Here is a 16887-nt window from a genome sequence, read left to right as displayed (position 1 = left end):
GGGCAAGATTTTCCCCAGGAGACCATTTCTAGTGTCGCATATGCAGTTTAAAGGCCTAGTGAGTAGTGAAATAGTAGCTATGGTGCATGTGCCACAACACTGGATATGTTGCTTTGCTGTTTCTTAGTTTGAAACACAAGAGGTTCCTGCATTTCTTTTCTCCCCTGATTTGCAGGAGTTCCTCGGGAGGTACAGCTTTAATAATCTTGCAGCGCCTGCTTTTTATCATTAGTTTCCTCTCCTGTCCAGATACAAAGCAGATTGGGAATGTTTTCAAAGGGTGAAGATTTATCAGCACAACTCCCAGACAAATCAATTAGAGGCTGCCTGACTAAATCCTCATAACGCGCTTTGAAAATGTGGCTCCTGCCGTCTGCGAGGACAGTCGCAGGGAGAGTGTAGCTCAGCTTTTCCATGTGAGAGACAGGAGTAGGCACTGCCAGCTAAGTAGTTTAGCTCTCGGGCTCTTAGCACCTTCATTAAGACTTTTGCACAAACAGAGGAGTGCTGGCACTCGCCAGGTGATGAGGTTACTGCTTTGCCAGTGTTTGCCCTGTTGGGCTCAAGCGGGATTAAATCGGATGGACCTGAAGAGGAGGAAGCCATGTAGATCATACGCTCAGGCAGGAAGGCTGTTTGACAATGATGACAGCGTTTCATCCATGAAATAATTTGTCCTCTAAAGTCCAGTTAAACTTGCCAATAATTTTGTATTGAGAAAATTAATTGCATTCATTGCCTGTGGTTTACTCAACAGCTTCCCTAGGGACCCTGCATGCCAAATCTCCTCAGAAGCGTGTCATTTAGTGTCTTTGCATTCAAATTTAGGTTGTTGTGTAGAAGGAGAGACAGAAATTATGAAAGAAAAATATTTTAAAGGCAAACTGGAATTGATATATGCACTTATACTTCAGAAGGATCAGAGTTTTTTCCCCAGCCTATTCTAGACACATGCAGTTTGAGCAGCATAGTTGGTATTTTTTGTGTATGTTTCTCCACTAATTTGTGTACAGATTTCTTCACTCCTGCATCCCTCGCTAGCTAAGCATTCTCCACGGCGTTCATTTATACAGAAGAAAATGTCTTTCTGGCAGCAATGCAATGGGGTGGTTTAAAAGACTGCAGTAAACATCAGTAAAGATAGACATGCTTATCTTATTTATTTTGATGAAATTAATAAACGCAGAGCTGGAAGTCCTCTTATCACACAACCTGAGCAAAACTTCTTCAGCCTGTGATGAAAATATATGTGATCTGGTAGAGTCGAGCCATGGGAGAAGCTACCTCTCTTTCTCTCTCCATCTCTACCGAAATGTGTGTCTCCTTCCCTTCTCGTCCCTCTCTCAAAGCTCTGATGAAAGCTCATGCCAGTTCTTGCTTTTCTCGAGCTCGTTTAGCTCACATCAGCATCCTTACCTGGCTGACTGAAGGCAGGTAGAGTCACGGCCTTTGCCTGGTTTGACTTTGCCAGCGCTGTTTTGCTCTTATCCAGTGCCTTTTTTGTTACCCTTCTTCCCTGTCCTCTGCTTGACCTCCCAGCGTGATCCAGTTCCCGCTGGTGGCTGGGAGCCCGACAGCTGGCCGGGGCCGGCAGCTCCGGCGAGGCCCCTGTGCTGCCTGCTTTGCATCCAGGCAGCCGGTACTCGCGCTGCTGCTTGAGAGAGCAGCCCTTCCTGTCCGACCGGCCTGGCTAAAGCGCAGGGAAGCGGATCGGATCATTTTCCTCACTGTTGGCTCTTTCAGGTTTAACTGGTGCCCTGAGCACCTTTCACTTCTTACCATTAACGGGAGTCAGTTTGTTCTTCTGATGGCTGTTTGCAAAAACAGGGCGGATGACAGAGTCCCCAGCAGCCCTTAGCAGCTTGGGTAACAGGCAAAGGTTTGACCTCCTTCATGAGGCAGAGGTTACTCCGTGAGCCTGCAGGGTTGAGAAGGTTACTGGCTAAGTTGGCAGATCAAGATTTTACCAACTTCAAACAGATTTCACAATGTGAATTTCCTGCGTATTTGAAACATTGCCCTGGCCAACAAGAACTGGGCAGGCAGGCCCAGCATGGTAGAGCACAGCATGTGCTTTAAGTGAGCAATTGCGATCCAAAATCAATTTGCTACGTCAGGCTTCATCCTGTGAGTTAGCAGGCATCGGTGCAGTGCTTTCAGCAGTGTGAACAAATTCGAGTAGTCGGGGAGTGGTTTGATGCATGAAATACTTCTGCTTGTTGGAAGCAGCGGTATGTAACCCACCTCCGCTTTGCCTGGTCTGAGTTCAGCTCCAACTCGGCTTTTGAAAGGCTGTCCCACCATCTCTGTGTGACACCTGCAGCAAGAGGCCACTGTGGAGCTGATGGACTTCAGGCACTGGACACAAGATGTGGTTGTACCTCGGGCAGTGGTACCCTTTGGCACTGTTGGCTTTTTAATGGCAGTCTCAGAAGTGGCACAGCAAGGAAGGATGTGCAAGGAACGGGGAATCCTTTCAGATGTTGAAGCTGAATTGCTGATGTGCAAATGGCAAGACATTATTCCTTATTGATCTCAGATGAGAGGTGGTTATGGCCATTACGTCTTGTCTTAGGAGAGCTGTCACATCAAATCAAATTGCTTAGTGTCACTTCACAGCAACCCCTGGGACACTTGCTAAGTTGTTGGTAGTAGTTGAGTGCAGCACAAGAAGTTAAGGAGTGAACTTGACTCGGTCATCAGGGTGCAGGCGGGAAACGGCTGAATTGGGGTGCTGTTTGGTAGAGCTCCTGGTGAGCCCTCCCTGTCAGAGGCGGGGCGGGGATGAGATCTATCTGGAGAAGTTCAAGGAGAGGAAGGGAGAAGACAGATGGGGCAAGCTCAGGAACACCTGGAAGGAGACGTGCTAAGCCAGACAGACTGATCGAGGGAGAGTAGAAGTCCTGCAGAAAGGGCCAAAACTGAGTCATTGCCCTGGAAGGGAACTGAGGCCCGTTTTGAACGTGGATGGCTGGTGGGCCAGACCATGATTTGACGTGAGGAATGGAAAAGATCAATTTTTATTTTTAACAGAAGGAGTCACAGAAGAGCAGTGTGGAGAATATGATAACCCTTGTTTTGTGTAAACATGTATCTTCTCTGAGGAAGATGGACTTTGGGCTTTGGCTGGTTTCTCTGCTTTCCCACGAAGAGCTACGAAGCTCTCCATGCTGCCTTAACAAGAGAAAGTCAGCGGCAACATGTCCGCTCTGTAGCTGGTGCGTGAAAGCATCTGTAAAAGTGACCCCAGCCTCCTTGTCTGTGGGCTTACAGACCACCTGGCCACTGAGTGGAAATGGACCTGTGTTAGATACTGCAAATCATGCTCAGTCTCTACAGGCAGAAAGAGAATTTAGCCTCTCGGCTTCCCCCCACCTCTTTTTTTTTTAAGAGCAGTGAAAGGACTGGGCTGCTGCCACAGCCCTGGTCACTCCTGGTGGATGACTGGAACAGCCGCCCACCGAAGGCAGCGCGACGGTGGAGGATGGGCCGGCGAGTGGCTCGGCTGTTGCTATAACAACAGCACCTCAGTCTCATTTCTTTTGAAAAATGAATTGCTGCTGGTGGGATGAAGCGGAGCAGCTTCTCCCCGCAGATGAAAGCCCTGCTGACAGCCTCAACGCTCTCTTGTTTATGTATTGGGTCTGTCATGGCATGTCCGAGCAGCTCTGCTGAAAATTTCAGGAGGAGTTGGATTAGACCATTTGGGTCTGCATGTGTTTGCGTGCACAACCTCTGTTGTCCCCAACGCTCCCCCAACCAAGGGTAATTTAAAAAGTCAACCTGCCAAAGTTTGACCTTTTGCTCTGCAAGTAGAGTTTCTCCAAAGGCATATAAAGAATAGCGAGTCCTGCTTCACTCTCTTCTGCTTTGCAGTAGAAACCTGTGAAATGCAGGTCCATCGGCCAAATATTTTGTGCTAGAGGCCCATGAAACAGGCAAGGGTTGTATTTTATTTTTTTCTTTTATTTTAATATTTTCCTTTCATTTTTATTTTATGCATCAAGGGTCTTCTAGACATAAATCTCTAAGCTGCTGCTAATATCTTCATGATGCATACTGTAAATCACATGCACAAGCTATATACTACTTCTTAGAAGGAGAGGGAAGACACTTTACAGGAGAAATATTTTCAGACATTGTTTTTACAGAGGTAAGGGGAAGCGCTGGGGTTTTAGTCTAAGATGCTGTGGAGTCCTGCTGGTGATAAACTGTTTGGCAGTATATGGTCTGTGTATGATATTCAAGCCATCCAATAGTTGACGTGGTGATTGGGAATGAAATCAAGATGTGAAAATGAACATTTGTATTGAAATAATTTCATAGAATATTTCTGTGTTGTACCCCAAAAAGAAGAGATGCATCTATTGTTAGGGCTCCTAATCCCTCCAAAATGCCAGAGCCAAGGTGCTTCCCCACCTGCAAAGGCTGTATCCAGCATGTTGCCTTCAAATAAACCTTTCATGTTATGTTTCTGTCTACCTACAGTTGTTCAATGAGCAAACAAAGAAAATTAAAAGATTAGGTTTTTTCTAGTGCCTGTTAACCCCCCAAATCCTAAAACCTCTGAAGGAGAATAATGTGGAGCTACAAACTTAGAATAGGTTTCATTTTGTTTTCATTTGCAACCAGGCACGATTCCTGTATGTTTGATATTTGATGGAAAATAGTTTCCATGTTAAAGCTGTCTTTTGTTGTAATGCATAATAAACACGATTATTAATATTTATATACTGGGCCTGCTTTTACTTTCACTAAAGTCACTGTATATTTGTACGGGGGACATCCAAGTTTCAGCACATGATGAAATCTTTCGGAGCTGATATTTTTAGGGCTGGTTATTTGCCACTAGATAGTTTTGATTCTTTTGGTAAACATTCATGTACAAATAAGGTGATGGGAAACCTGAAAGTGTGAAACAACATGAAAGTGTATCACTCTTACCGATGTTCGTAAGGGATACCTTCAAACTGTTGTGAAATGTATGGAGTCAGTTCTCTTGCGTTTCTCAGGAGAAAATCGCTCTCGCTAATCTCTGACTTGCCATTAAGTTTTTTCCCATCTCTTCCTTATACGAACTTTTCTTCACAACTGGAAGCCTGTCACCAGGTCCTTTGGTATGACTGCGCTTACTTTAGCCCAGCATTTGGCCAATACGAACTCAGGGCAAAGGGCCGTTGCAAGTTTGGACATTTCTTTGAACCCTGTTTTTGCGTGTGCGTGCCCATCGAACTTGGCCTTGAGTCACTTGCTGTTCGGTAACTGTTTTTCTGATGTGGAAGGCAGAGAGGGATAGTGACTTTGTAGTGAGACGGCTTAGGAGCTGAAATGGGTGATTTCAGCTGTAAATTGTGCGAGTGGCCCATTAGGGACAACACTTAGATATGCTATTTTAAGCCGTTATATCAACTATTACTGGCCACCTGCACTCCAGGCCAGATTGTGCTCTTTCTTTTCCTGCTTTGAAGAAAGGAAACTTGGAAGCAACTGTGCTCCCGTGCTTGTGAAGCGGTGCCATTCCCACATCTGTATCATCCTTCCCTCATCTCTGGGGTCTGGACCAGGGTTTTATAAAGATCAGTGAAACAAGCTCAGTGGCTCAGCTGTAGTCTTCTGCCACACGCCAGTTACACCGGTCAAAAAGCAGCAGGGAGCTGTAATGCCGTACGGCGGTGTTCAGCTTAACATAGGTTTTTAGGGGAGGGAAGTAGCGGAGGTGAGAGCCGTATCATAAGCCTCCTTGTGGGATCTGATTTTTCTCTTTCACACTAGTCCAGGGTGTTGACTTACCTTCCACATCGCTGTTAACTGGCACAGATGAGGCAATTACCACCCCTGGGCAAGTACCTCTTGCTAGAGCTTGCCACTGCCGTGGCGCAGAGAGATGAAAAGGTGATGCCTCTGCTGCGGGACTCTGTGCTCTGCAGCCCAGTGTGCTCCTGCAGACCGTGGCTGATTAACGTGACTGTGCAGGGCTTTAACTAAGAGAGCGCCAGCACAGCGTGCGCTCCCACCTGCATCTGCTGCCATGTGCAGGACCCCATCCCCGGGCATCTGCGGAGCTCATGGAGGCAAGAGCTGCTGTGGTCGGGCAAGGGGAGAGGAGTGGGAGCCCAGTGGTGGGGACTACACACAGGCAGTGGGGAGGCCCAAAACATGCTCACAGCCTTCCTGACCCCCGCCTTTGCCGCAGGTGGGTTCTCCATTGCAGCCTGCAGCACGGGGAGAGGAACTTCTCGGTGCAAACCACTGGCCTTGCTGTTCCCTGACCCGCAGGGGAAAGACTCAGGGTAAGGACAGCTCCTGTGGAGCTGCGCAGGGATCCTGCACCGGAGCGGGAGCCCGGCCGAGAAGCAGTCGCGTGGCAGAGGCTGCGGTCACAGAGCAGCCGGTCTCTGTGCAGCACCGCAGAAGGCAAGGGGAGAAGGAATTTCAGCCTGTGGGAGGCTTGGCACGTGCTGGCATTGTGCAGGGGGAACAGGCAGCAAAGTCTCGGGCATGTATGCCAACAGGGACCCACTGGTGACTCTTAGCCACGTGTTAATCATTTTCCCACATAAAAAACCTCTTCTGCTCCAGTACAAATCAAGGAGTTGATGGTCTGCTTAAAAACTCATAGACTTGCCTTTCTGCTTCGATATAAAGGTCACATCTCTGCAGAGGACCAGTACGTAGCTTAGTGTCCCACACGTGTTCAGCTGGGACTGCAGCAATGAGTGCATTGGCCATGTCCTTCTGCGTTGCATGCTCAAGAGGCCACGCAGGCCTGAAGGGTGAGAGAAAGGTTCAGCCTTCTCAGAACCGCTCCCTCTAAAACAAGAATGAGATATGGATTTGCTTGCTTGTCTTACAGATGGGATGAAAGGGGAACTAGCCCTCTGGGATGGGAGAAATAAATGGGATCTGGATTGTGGGAAGAAAGAAGGTTGAGGACCTCTAGGTTAGGGAAGGGGTGGGAGCTGCGTGTCTGGGATTTTCATACCAGTAAAAATACTTTAAAAATTGATAAAATCTTTCAGTATTTTGTCTTCTATTGTTCTAGTATCAAGGATGCAAGCGTGTCCTGAAGGCGTTCGCTAGAGCTGTGACCTCTTTGCTTCCTCCCCTCCCCACTATTGTTTTTTGCCTTAGCCGAAGAGGGATGCTTTTTTTAGCCTGGTACATAAGCGGAGGACTTAAAGTTTGGTGTGATAGGAGAGGGCTGTAGGTTGTTACAGTGCTTTGCTATGCTGCTTTTAACCTGAATTAAAGCTTATATTAATACACTCTTTTTTTTTTTTTTAAATAGCATTCTTATATTCTAATTTAATTGCTTTCCTGGAGACTTGTCTCGCTATTATTTCTGTTAGTTATTTATCTTTTACGTTAGCTCCTAGCACACAGATTATTTCCATTTTTTCATTATTTGATTAACATCGTGCAAAATGCCTTCTGTTTTTTAGGGTGGATGTATTTTTTTTCCTCACTTAAAACTGATTCTCAATATGTTTTGTAGCCAACAACAGAGGGCTAATCAAATGAAACCATGTTAATGAATTTTCTTAAAAAAATGTTAGTGTCAACAACACGTTTCAATACAAGTAGTCAATCAGTTGTATTGCCAGTATTTTTCAAGAAGCTTCTAGAAACTTCCAACAAAAAGATTTTCAGAGTAAATAGTAAATTTTAGTGATTCAATTTTTTTGGTCCAATTTAAGACTCCTCACTGTGTTGGGCACTGTTTAAGCCTCATCACTCCGTTAGGCACCAAAAAGTTGAATTAGTCAGCTTGCTCCATAAAATTCTGGCAGTTTGGAGAGCACAGACATATTTTACAGTTCTGCTCTCCTATTCAGGAGCAGGTTTCTTTTGGTGGGTTTTTTTTGTTGTTGTTTTTGGTTTTTGTTTGTTTTATGTTTTAAACTATCTTCTAAAATTGATCAAGGCATAAGAATGAAATCAAAGAAACTTCCTAATCAGAGTTTTTAAAACTTTTATTGTCACTAGTAGGCTTGATGAGGAGTATCTGTCACAAGGCTCATCAGTACTTTTTTTTTGTCTCTGCAACTGGTTAATTTTTTTTTTCCCTCTTGTTTTTCTTTAAGCTTCAAGAGACGGTCAAAAGGAAGTTGGAAGGCGCACGTTCACCTCTCAATGGAGAACAGCAGAATGGAGTTTGTGATGGAAGTTTTTCTCCAACCAGCAAGAGGATACGGAAGGATGTACCAGGCATTGAAGCAATCAACAGCTTGCCCAATAATTTGCCTTTGCCCGCTGTTTCTCCTCTTCACCAGCTTGACATGAAAGCTCCCCTGCCCCTGCAGAACAGTGGAACTCATGGTAGTGGTCTAGAAGACTTGGGTAAAAACGGTGGGCTTTCCGAGATAAAGCTTCCCGTTAATGGTTGCAACGAGCTAGACGATAGTTTTAACATCCTGCAGAACAAGGAGCTAAAGCAAGAGCCTTTGGATGACCCCAGCTGCATAGACACTTCTGAAACATCTCTTTCAAATCAGAACAAGCTCTTCTCGGACATTAACCTGAATGACCAAGAGTGGCAGGAGCTAATAGACGAACTAGCGAACACTGTTCCAGAAGATGATATACAAGATTTGTTCAACGAAGACTTTGAAGAGAAGAAGGATCCGGAATTTCCCAGGCCTGCCACAGAGACTCAAGAGAGTGCAAGCGTGAAAAGTGATCCATCTCATTCTCCATTTGCTCATGTCCCGCTGGGGTCTCCCCAAGTGAGGCCTTCTTCTTCCGGTCCTCCATTTTCAAACGTCTCCACAGCCTCTAGCATAGCATCTGTGTCCAGCGCCCCGCCAGCCCCAATCCCTGCTGGCTCACCAGCAAACTGTGTTGTTCAGTCGCCTCAAACTCCCAGCCAGGCCCACACTCCAGGGCAGACGCAGACGCGGTCTGGAAATGGCTATCTCATGAATCCAGCAGCAGCAACTGTGGCAGGATCAGGGCCTGGGCCTGTGAATATGCCAAGCGCTGACTTGTCTCCAGCTGAACAGCTCAAGCAAATGGCAGCGCAGCAGCAGCAAAGAGCTAAGCTCATGCAGCAGAAGCAGCAGCAGCATCCAAATCAACCCTCAAGCTGGTCACCTGTGGGCCCTCCATCTAGTCCATATGGAGGACCCTTCAGTGCAGACAAACCAAATAGTCCAATGATGTATCCCCAAGCCTTTAACAACCAAAACCCAATAGTGCCTCCTATGGCAAACAATCCACAGAAGACCACGATTAATAACTACCTCCCTCAAAATCACATGAATATGATCAGTCAGCAGCCAAATAACCTGGGCACAAACTCCTTAAGCAAACAGCCCAATATGCTTTCTTATGGCAACACCAAACCTCTGACCCACTTCAATGCTGAGCTGAGTCAGAGGATGACCCCACCAATGGCAAATCCCAGCAAGAACCCCATGATGCCATACATCCAGCAGCAGCAGTCCCAGCAGCCGCAGATGCAAGCTCAGATGGCGCACCTGAGCGAGGAACAGAAACGCATGCTCATCATGAAGCAGAAAGGAATGATGAATCAGCCCATGGCATATGCAACACTTCCTTCCCTTGGTCAGGTAAGTGCAAGTGCACGATATGCGGGCAACCAAAAAGAGGCTGATACAAAGGTTTAGTAACTCTGTACAGTCTCTTTCTCCTGGAAAGCATGGAACGTCATTGCAGACGCTTCTTGGACTTTTTGTGTGGTATTGGAGCTTGATTGTTTTAAGAAATGACGTTGCATTATGCTTTAGAAATGTTAAATGGCTGTGTTTCTGAACTAGCGCTCTTTCCCTGTGCATCTACTGATGAGTGCTTAGGGCCACTCTGGGAAGTTTTGGGTCGGAAGTCACTCCTCCTTGGAGGGTTTGCTTCCTTTTTTTCATAATGTAGGACCTGATGCTTTTGGATTCCAAACTACTGCATGGCTTAGTTTCCACAGTGTAGTTAGCATTGTAACAAAAAGACAGAGTGGGTGACCCCTTCTTCTTGGGGCAGGGATCCAGCCAGCTTTAAACAGCATATTTGGCATTTTGGCTCAGGGAACAAAGGAGGGACGTTTTGGGTGCTGAATGCCTTTTGACTTCCACTGGGAGAAGTAAGCACAACTGAATGCTTGTAGTGGTGCTTGAACCATGCATGAAATGAGATGGTTTATTCCAGGACTTCCAAGCAGTCTTTAGCAACCTCAAGTACTTTATTGTTACGAATCTGTGGAGTCTTTCAGCAAGAGGCTAAAGCCATGTTGGCCTTAGCGACTTGGCATCACTGTCTCACATGTATTCCATGCTAACCTCTGGAGCAGCAGCTGCCAGGCTTGGGGAATGCTTTGGAATGAACTAATAATCGATTTGAATGATGGTTGTAGGAATGCCCTGTCACCTCCTAGGTCAGCTGGGTACTCTTAGTTGCGCAGCCCCTGTAAAGATCTGCACACTGGTGTCACGGAAAGGCTTGAGAATAAGTTTTCTGGATGTTGTTTTAAGGGTTTTAAAAAGAAGTAAAGTTAATTATCAGTTCACCAAAACATGTCAGGAATTCTGATACAATAGAATTGTTGGTGGATAGATTTAGCGTAACAGCTTTTTACCAAATTAGCTGTTTCCACACCACCTACAAGGAGTACTTCCTTCTGAGCATGGTTTAACTGTGAATCACACTGTAATGCATGTAGAAATACAGCAAAATCTGTCATTTCTTCAGCCTGTGGAATTTGGGGATCTACCAACAGGAGGAGTAGGAGCTTTACCAGGTCAGAGCCCATCACATTATTTAAAATTAATTGCAAAACAAAAAGAAATGTTCATCTGCCTCCTGTTTTTGGTTCAGGATGTATGGTGACAGCTCAAAGGTTCGTACCTCTATTTTAATTCTGCTTGCCTGTTGCATTAGAAATAGCTGGTCTAAAGCCTCTTCCTTTTGTGAAGACTTATCTAGAGAAATACTGCGATAATGACATAAAACTGAGACTGTAATCTGAGCTACAGAATTTGTCAGGTTGTAGCTGAGAGGCAGAGAATGTTTGGTCAGGCTGTCTAATGCTTTATTGTTTCTTTTCTTTGTTTATGTTAAATCTGTTGAACTCAAAGACCCATCAAACAGTTGAGAGGACGGACTGCATATGTGAAGGAGTTAATGTCATCTCTTCCGTTTCATAAGTTGAGAAATTCATGTTAATATCTCACTGCAGTTCTCCAGTGTGAACAGGAAGACAAGATTTCATGTATCTAATCTCATTCAGTTCCTTTTTTTTAATGTAGGAAAAGCTAGATATTTGGATACAACTAGACATTCTTCCAAAAACAAGTCCAGATATTAAGTCATTTCTATATCTTATAAAGAAGAAACTTAAGGTAAAGCCATACTTTATTATATAATATGTGCAATTCACATTTATTGACCCAGTCAGGATGAGGGACTTCTTGTTTGTGTGCAGAAGTAGAAAGGTCCCTTCGCGACTTGTGAAGCCCACTTGCCTGCACTGAAGGGATTTTTTTTGGTGAGGAAGGTTGAAATAATAGATTTTTTACTGTTATGTATTTCTTCATTCCTTCCCTTCCTGCTTCCCTGAAAAGCATTTTTCTGTGGAAAATTGGAAAACTTATTATTGTGAGATGTGCTTGGTGGAAACGGATTGTTTTTGCAAAGGTGGTAAGAACGATATGTTGATATTGTTGAGTTAAATCCAGACTGATGCAGATTATCTGATTCTGCTACTTACTGCATGATGCGGATGGTCAGACTTGCCAGATCATATATGGAAAATAAGGAGATTGCACTCTTCGGTTTGAAACACATTTCTGAATGTAAAGTGAATGTATCTTTCAGTCAGTTTATAGTTTCTACTTTAATTGTAGTTTTGGTCTTTGATACAGAATTGTAAAAGAGTGTGTGTGTGTGTGTGTGTTAAATAGTCACGAGGATCTAACAAATGGCATTTAAGGGGCAAAAAAATTCTAGCTGTTGCATCTCATGATTAGCATTGACCATATATTTCTGTCAGGTGATTATTACAAGGGCATATTTGAGAACCAAAAGATGATTTAGGGAACATGAGACGTGTACAAAAATGCCCGGTCTTATTTTGTGTGTACTGCTGTAAAATTCAGGTATGGCTAGTTGTGTGCGTACGTGCACTATGTATGCTAATTAAACCTACGTCCATTTGGGCCTCAGGTACTCCTGTTGTTAAGAAGCAGAATTTTTACGTGCACTCAGTGCTTCAGCCGTTGAGCGTACTTTAGAGAGACGCCATTTCTTCAGTCCAGCTGAGACCTTGCAAATGCTCTGTGGAGGTCAGTTGCCCGTGACTGTCCTATTAACGTGTCAGCGCTGGTGCTCTGGGCTCGTGTCCTGGGCTTGCTGAGCATCACTGCGTACTCTTGTAAAGAGAGGTGAGCAGCGAGAGAGGAAGCTGTGCGGCTCGATATCCGTGTGAGTGGTTGGACAGGCAGAGTGCTAAATTAGCAGCTTAGCTAGCAGAACTAGCATCCAACAAAAGCAGGATTTCTCTAAAGGCTTTCTACACTGTCGGTGTTGGAACTCTTCCTGTCAGACGTGTTAGTCCTTTGCTTTGCTGTGCAGATCCAGGACTGGTACTGGCACTGTAGTTGTAACCTCCACCACACTAATGCTGAACGACCCGTACGCCCTGGACCGCAATGTCCTCTATTTTATACTATAGCTTGTTGTCTTCAAAGGAGCACTGGATGGGGGATTTGTCTGTTTTTCCACAAAGCAGGTACTGGTTTGGATTTTTGAGCTGGGGATTTTTCCGGGGCTAGCCTGAAGGTAATTCAGACTGCTTTTTGTGGAATTGACTATTAAAACCATGGCCAGGTCCTGACCCAGCTACATTCAGGAAAAACCACGGTCAGATCCTGACCATCTACCTTCAGCAAGGCTCTGTCCTGCTACTAGTGTTCCCTCGTGCCTGACTTCTCCACTTGGTCAGACTCATACTTAGAAATCCCTGCTCTTTGCCTTGCCCCATGTACCCTGATCTGCCCTAAAACCAGTTGTTAGTTTGTGAGCATATGGCAGGTATTGCCCTTTAGCCTCTTGCTTTTCTTGGGTGGTTCTTGCTTATCTGCAGCTAGTCTAGAACAGCAGGTACAGATTTTCACTGGGGCTGATAACTTGGGTGGGTATTTGAGAGCTAGAGGTCCTCTGCTATTCTGGTTCCCTGTGATAATAAAAGAAATTGGTTTCACACCAAGATGCAACAGGGGCTTTGTTTAGGCTTTTTATGTGATTTAAGAAATAAAAGCGAGCAAGCCTAAACCAACCTCCAGTCTCAAAAATTAGAGCTTTGTTTAACCTAAAATGTTCCATTTAGTTTTTGAGGTGTATGTAAGGTTTTATGGGAGGCCCTTTTTTGCTTTTCTTTTTTTTTTTTTTTTTTTTTTTTCTTCTTGAAACCAAAAAGTAATTTCAAACTGGGGACAAGTGAAAACATTTTCTTTGGAAAATTTCAGAATCGTTAATTGTGCCTTTTCTTGGCTCCAGCTGTTCAATATGTATGCGTAATGGTAAAAGAAAAAAGCAGCCCAACGGAATAGATGTTGAATGGCTGAGGCAGAATTTGATGTTTGGAGCCAAGTGAGTGCGGGAGAGTAATGAGAGGTCGCAACAAAACAGAATTCTCCATGGGTGTAAGAAAAATAAAACTAGTCTGCAGCTCTTTGCCTGCATGGGACTGTGAGGATGCTGCAATTATAGTTCCTATTAAAACCACTAGTTACGTTGTTTGAAATTGGAGGGATGTGAATGAAGAGGATAAATGACACCATACTGGAAGAATATCTTCAACTTCTCTTTTCTGTCTTTTGTTTTAATCTTATAAATTCAAGATGCGTCATCTGCTGAGTCTGGTTTTGCATGTGAAGGATAAAGGGAGATCTGTGTCCAGAAAACATTTCCAAAACGTCATTTTATTTGTCCTTTCTAAGTGAAAAGGTGTGTTCCTCACTGGAATTGTAAAAGAGATTTTATACTTTTTTGAAGGTTATCTTTGGGATAGTGAGAAAAAGAGATTGTTGATGTTCTGGGATTTGGCCTTTTTTAAAAGCCTACCTGAAAGTAAAGAAGAAAGGCTACAGATTTGTATTCACTGCATGAAATGTGGCAGAAACACAACTGTCTTACTAGATTTTAGGGGAGACAAGCCGGAATGGAAATAATGACTGAGACTGTGAGGATCACTTGCTGAACAGCCTATAGAGATGTAGTGAACGCCCATCCAGGCTATCTTTGACTCGTAGCCACTGTTTTCCACAAAAGGTTTGCCCTGGAGTTCAGATGCAGTGCCTGCCTTTTACAAATGCCAAAACATGCTCCCCAGAAGTCAGTTTCCCGTAGGCTCTTGGGGACGGACGGGTAATCAAAATGTACTTGGGGGGATTCTGACCATCTTGCCAGGCAATTTGTAAACAGTAGCCTGGCCTTCTTACCGTTCCTGCTATCCTCTGCCCATTTTGTTGGGAAGGAGGTCATGTTAGCATCAATCACTAGAAACAAACATTGGACAGCACTCGGCTAAGATCAGATCTCCATGGCATAATCCTAAAAACCGAATTTTGGCTTGTTGGTATTTCCTCATTTTGCGACCTGTGGGCGTGTACTCTTTAACCTAATACATACTTTGTTCATTCCATATGGTAAATGTTTTTCTGCAATACTAAGTTTTTTCTCTAATCTAAGCCTTGCAAAATGAAAGTATAAGAGCACTGCTCCCATGCCCCAGCTGAACTAATCATAAGAAAACCATAGATGTCTTCGGTGAAACCTACTTTCCCGAAACCATGCTGACCGGTATTCCTGTTTTATCCTCTGAGTCATTGCTGGTAGAGAACTGAAACCAGTTGTTCGGTTGTTTTGCTGGAGAGTGTGTCAGAATAACCAGTCTTTTCCCCTTTTCAAATATCGCAGTTGTAGTGGTAAATCTTTGGTTCTTAGAAACTTCTCCACTTGTCCAAGATTTGTTAAAGTACATTGTTGTGCAGTTTGCTTCTTGTCTAGTTTCTTGAAGACTCAGAGCGTGAGTTATTCTCATCTGTAAATAAATTGTCCTACATTACTTTTAGAAGCAGAAAATTTGTATTACTGACTGCACAAAGTGTATATTAAATGTTCCCTATTTTGAAGTCACCATGATAGCATGCTTTTTCTTCCTACATGATCTAGATTGCTATGTAAAGAGCAGTTTGTCCTGTTATTTAGCGAGGCCTGTTAGTCTGATGATATAACATGTGCCAACCAACTCTCCTTTAGTTTTATTAGTTACGACTGCAATCGCAAAGCACTGTGATTTTGAAATGTCTATAGCTAGTAGCAGCATGTTTTTACATAAAGCGCTACCCTTTCGCGGGATTTTTTTGGCCATTTTCTCCTTAAAGTGCAAGGTATCATCATCAATTTTAGTTTTCCAGTCTCATGACCCATTCCACCTGCTTTCAGCAATACCAGCCATAATCCATTTCTTATTGTTCATGAGCCTCTCTAACTCTTCTTGTTTATTGTATATGCTCTTAATGTTAATATACAGATGGTGTAAAGCTGTGTTCTTTCCACCCGCTTTTATGGTTGGATCTGTCATAAGCTGGCGACACAGCACCACTGAACATACTGGGATGTTTATACCATGCTCTCCCCAATACCGTGCTCTTCTGCAGGCTAGTTTGCTGCCCTCTGAGCATCAGCATAAGTAATTTAGCACAAAAAGGCTGATGCTTTCAGTGCTAGATGGTGGCTGAAAGATCCACGTAGCCTTTTCTTCGCATAACAGTGTTCTAGTGTTCTCTGGAAAATCAAAATCCCTCCTTCCTATCCTGCTTCCTCCACCCCAGCGGTCGCCGCCAAGAATCAGCGTATGCGCTGCGGCAGAGCTACAGGGGTAAACCCAGTCGTCCATTGATGCCTTTACTCTTTGTGGATCAGGAAAAGTGTTTATCTGAAAACGGTACCTGTCGTGTTTTGATGTAGACAGTGGGTTCAGCGCATGAGTTGGATTCTGTTATGCCCCGTTTTTATTTTGAGAGAAAACTTAATCCAAAGACTAAGACTAAGGTTCCCATCCTTGGCAGTGCACTGTGTCTAGTTACCGTTTTATGCCTCACAGCAGAGTGCTTGTCTGAGCGCTTTGGTGTGACTTGGTCTGATCCCTTTCGCTCCAGTCTGTGATCTTGCATGGCCCAACCAAGATGCAGATTTGATCACAGTTTGCATTTAGATAATATTTTGCAGTTTTAAATTTGTCCTTGTGTCATTTCTCTAAGACCATGGTTGTCCTTAACTTTACCTTTTTCTGGAGTTTAGACATTTGGAGTACCTCTTGCCCCTGTATTTTCATTTTCCTTCCATAATTCCCAAGTTTGCCAGTTTGCTTCGCAACATCTCAGAAATAATTATTAGACCTTAATTTTAGAGGAATCTATATTTCTATGTTTAAGTTCATTAATATGTAACTCTGAATGTCTCAAAAAAGTCAACTCGTGCCCCATAGCACTGCTGGTCGTAAATATTCAGAAATTCTAAAATTGCTTTAAAATCATGAGCTCATAAAAATAATATATATTGGGGATGGTGGTAGTAGTTGTCTTCCTGTTTTCTGAACCGCTAGGATTCTTGTTTTCCAGTTCTTCTTTATCCATCTGGGACAGAAGTTTACTTTATAAAGTAAAGCTTTGATTCTCCCTCACCCTCTTGACTCTAGAAAATAAAACTTAAAGGAAAACATGTCAAATTATAAGAGAATGTAATACTGGGGATTTTCCTTACCCCCCATGTCAGTGTCATCTGTTCTCGTGATACCCAGCTGGACGATTAAGGTTATGGTGCAACTCCAGACCTCCTTCTTGCAAGCTTCTCTTTGGTCGCATTTGTATCTCTAAT

At 44.0% G+C, this 16887-nt stretch overlaps 1 protein-coding gene across 2 annotated transcripts in view; it reads left to right on the top strand.

Annotated features, from left to right (window-relative positions):
- The window catches only part of MAML3 (mastermind like transcriptional coactivator 3), a 246784-nt gene that overhangs the window by 146538 nt on the left and 83359 nt on the right, over positions 1 to 16887 (top strand). For both annotated transcript variants that reach the window (XM_082315075.1, XM_082315074.1), the window contains exon 2: positions 8085 to 9572. In XM_082315075.1, coding sequence (XP_082171201.1) covers positions 8085 to 9572 — 1488 coding nt within the window. The remainder of the gene's footprint in view (positions 1 to 8084; positions 9573 to 16887) is intronic.

The sequence above is a fragment of the Platalea leucorodia genome (assembly GCF_965183815.1).
Source record: "Platalea leucorodia genome assembly, chromosome: 6".
Lineage (NCBI taxonomy): Eukaryota > Metazoa > Chordata > Aves > Pelecaniformes > Threskiornithidae > Platalea > Platalea leucorodia.
The sequence above is the reverse complement of the archived record's forward strand: the minus strand, read 5'-3'. Positions and strand labels throughout refer to the sequence as shown.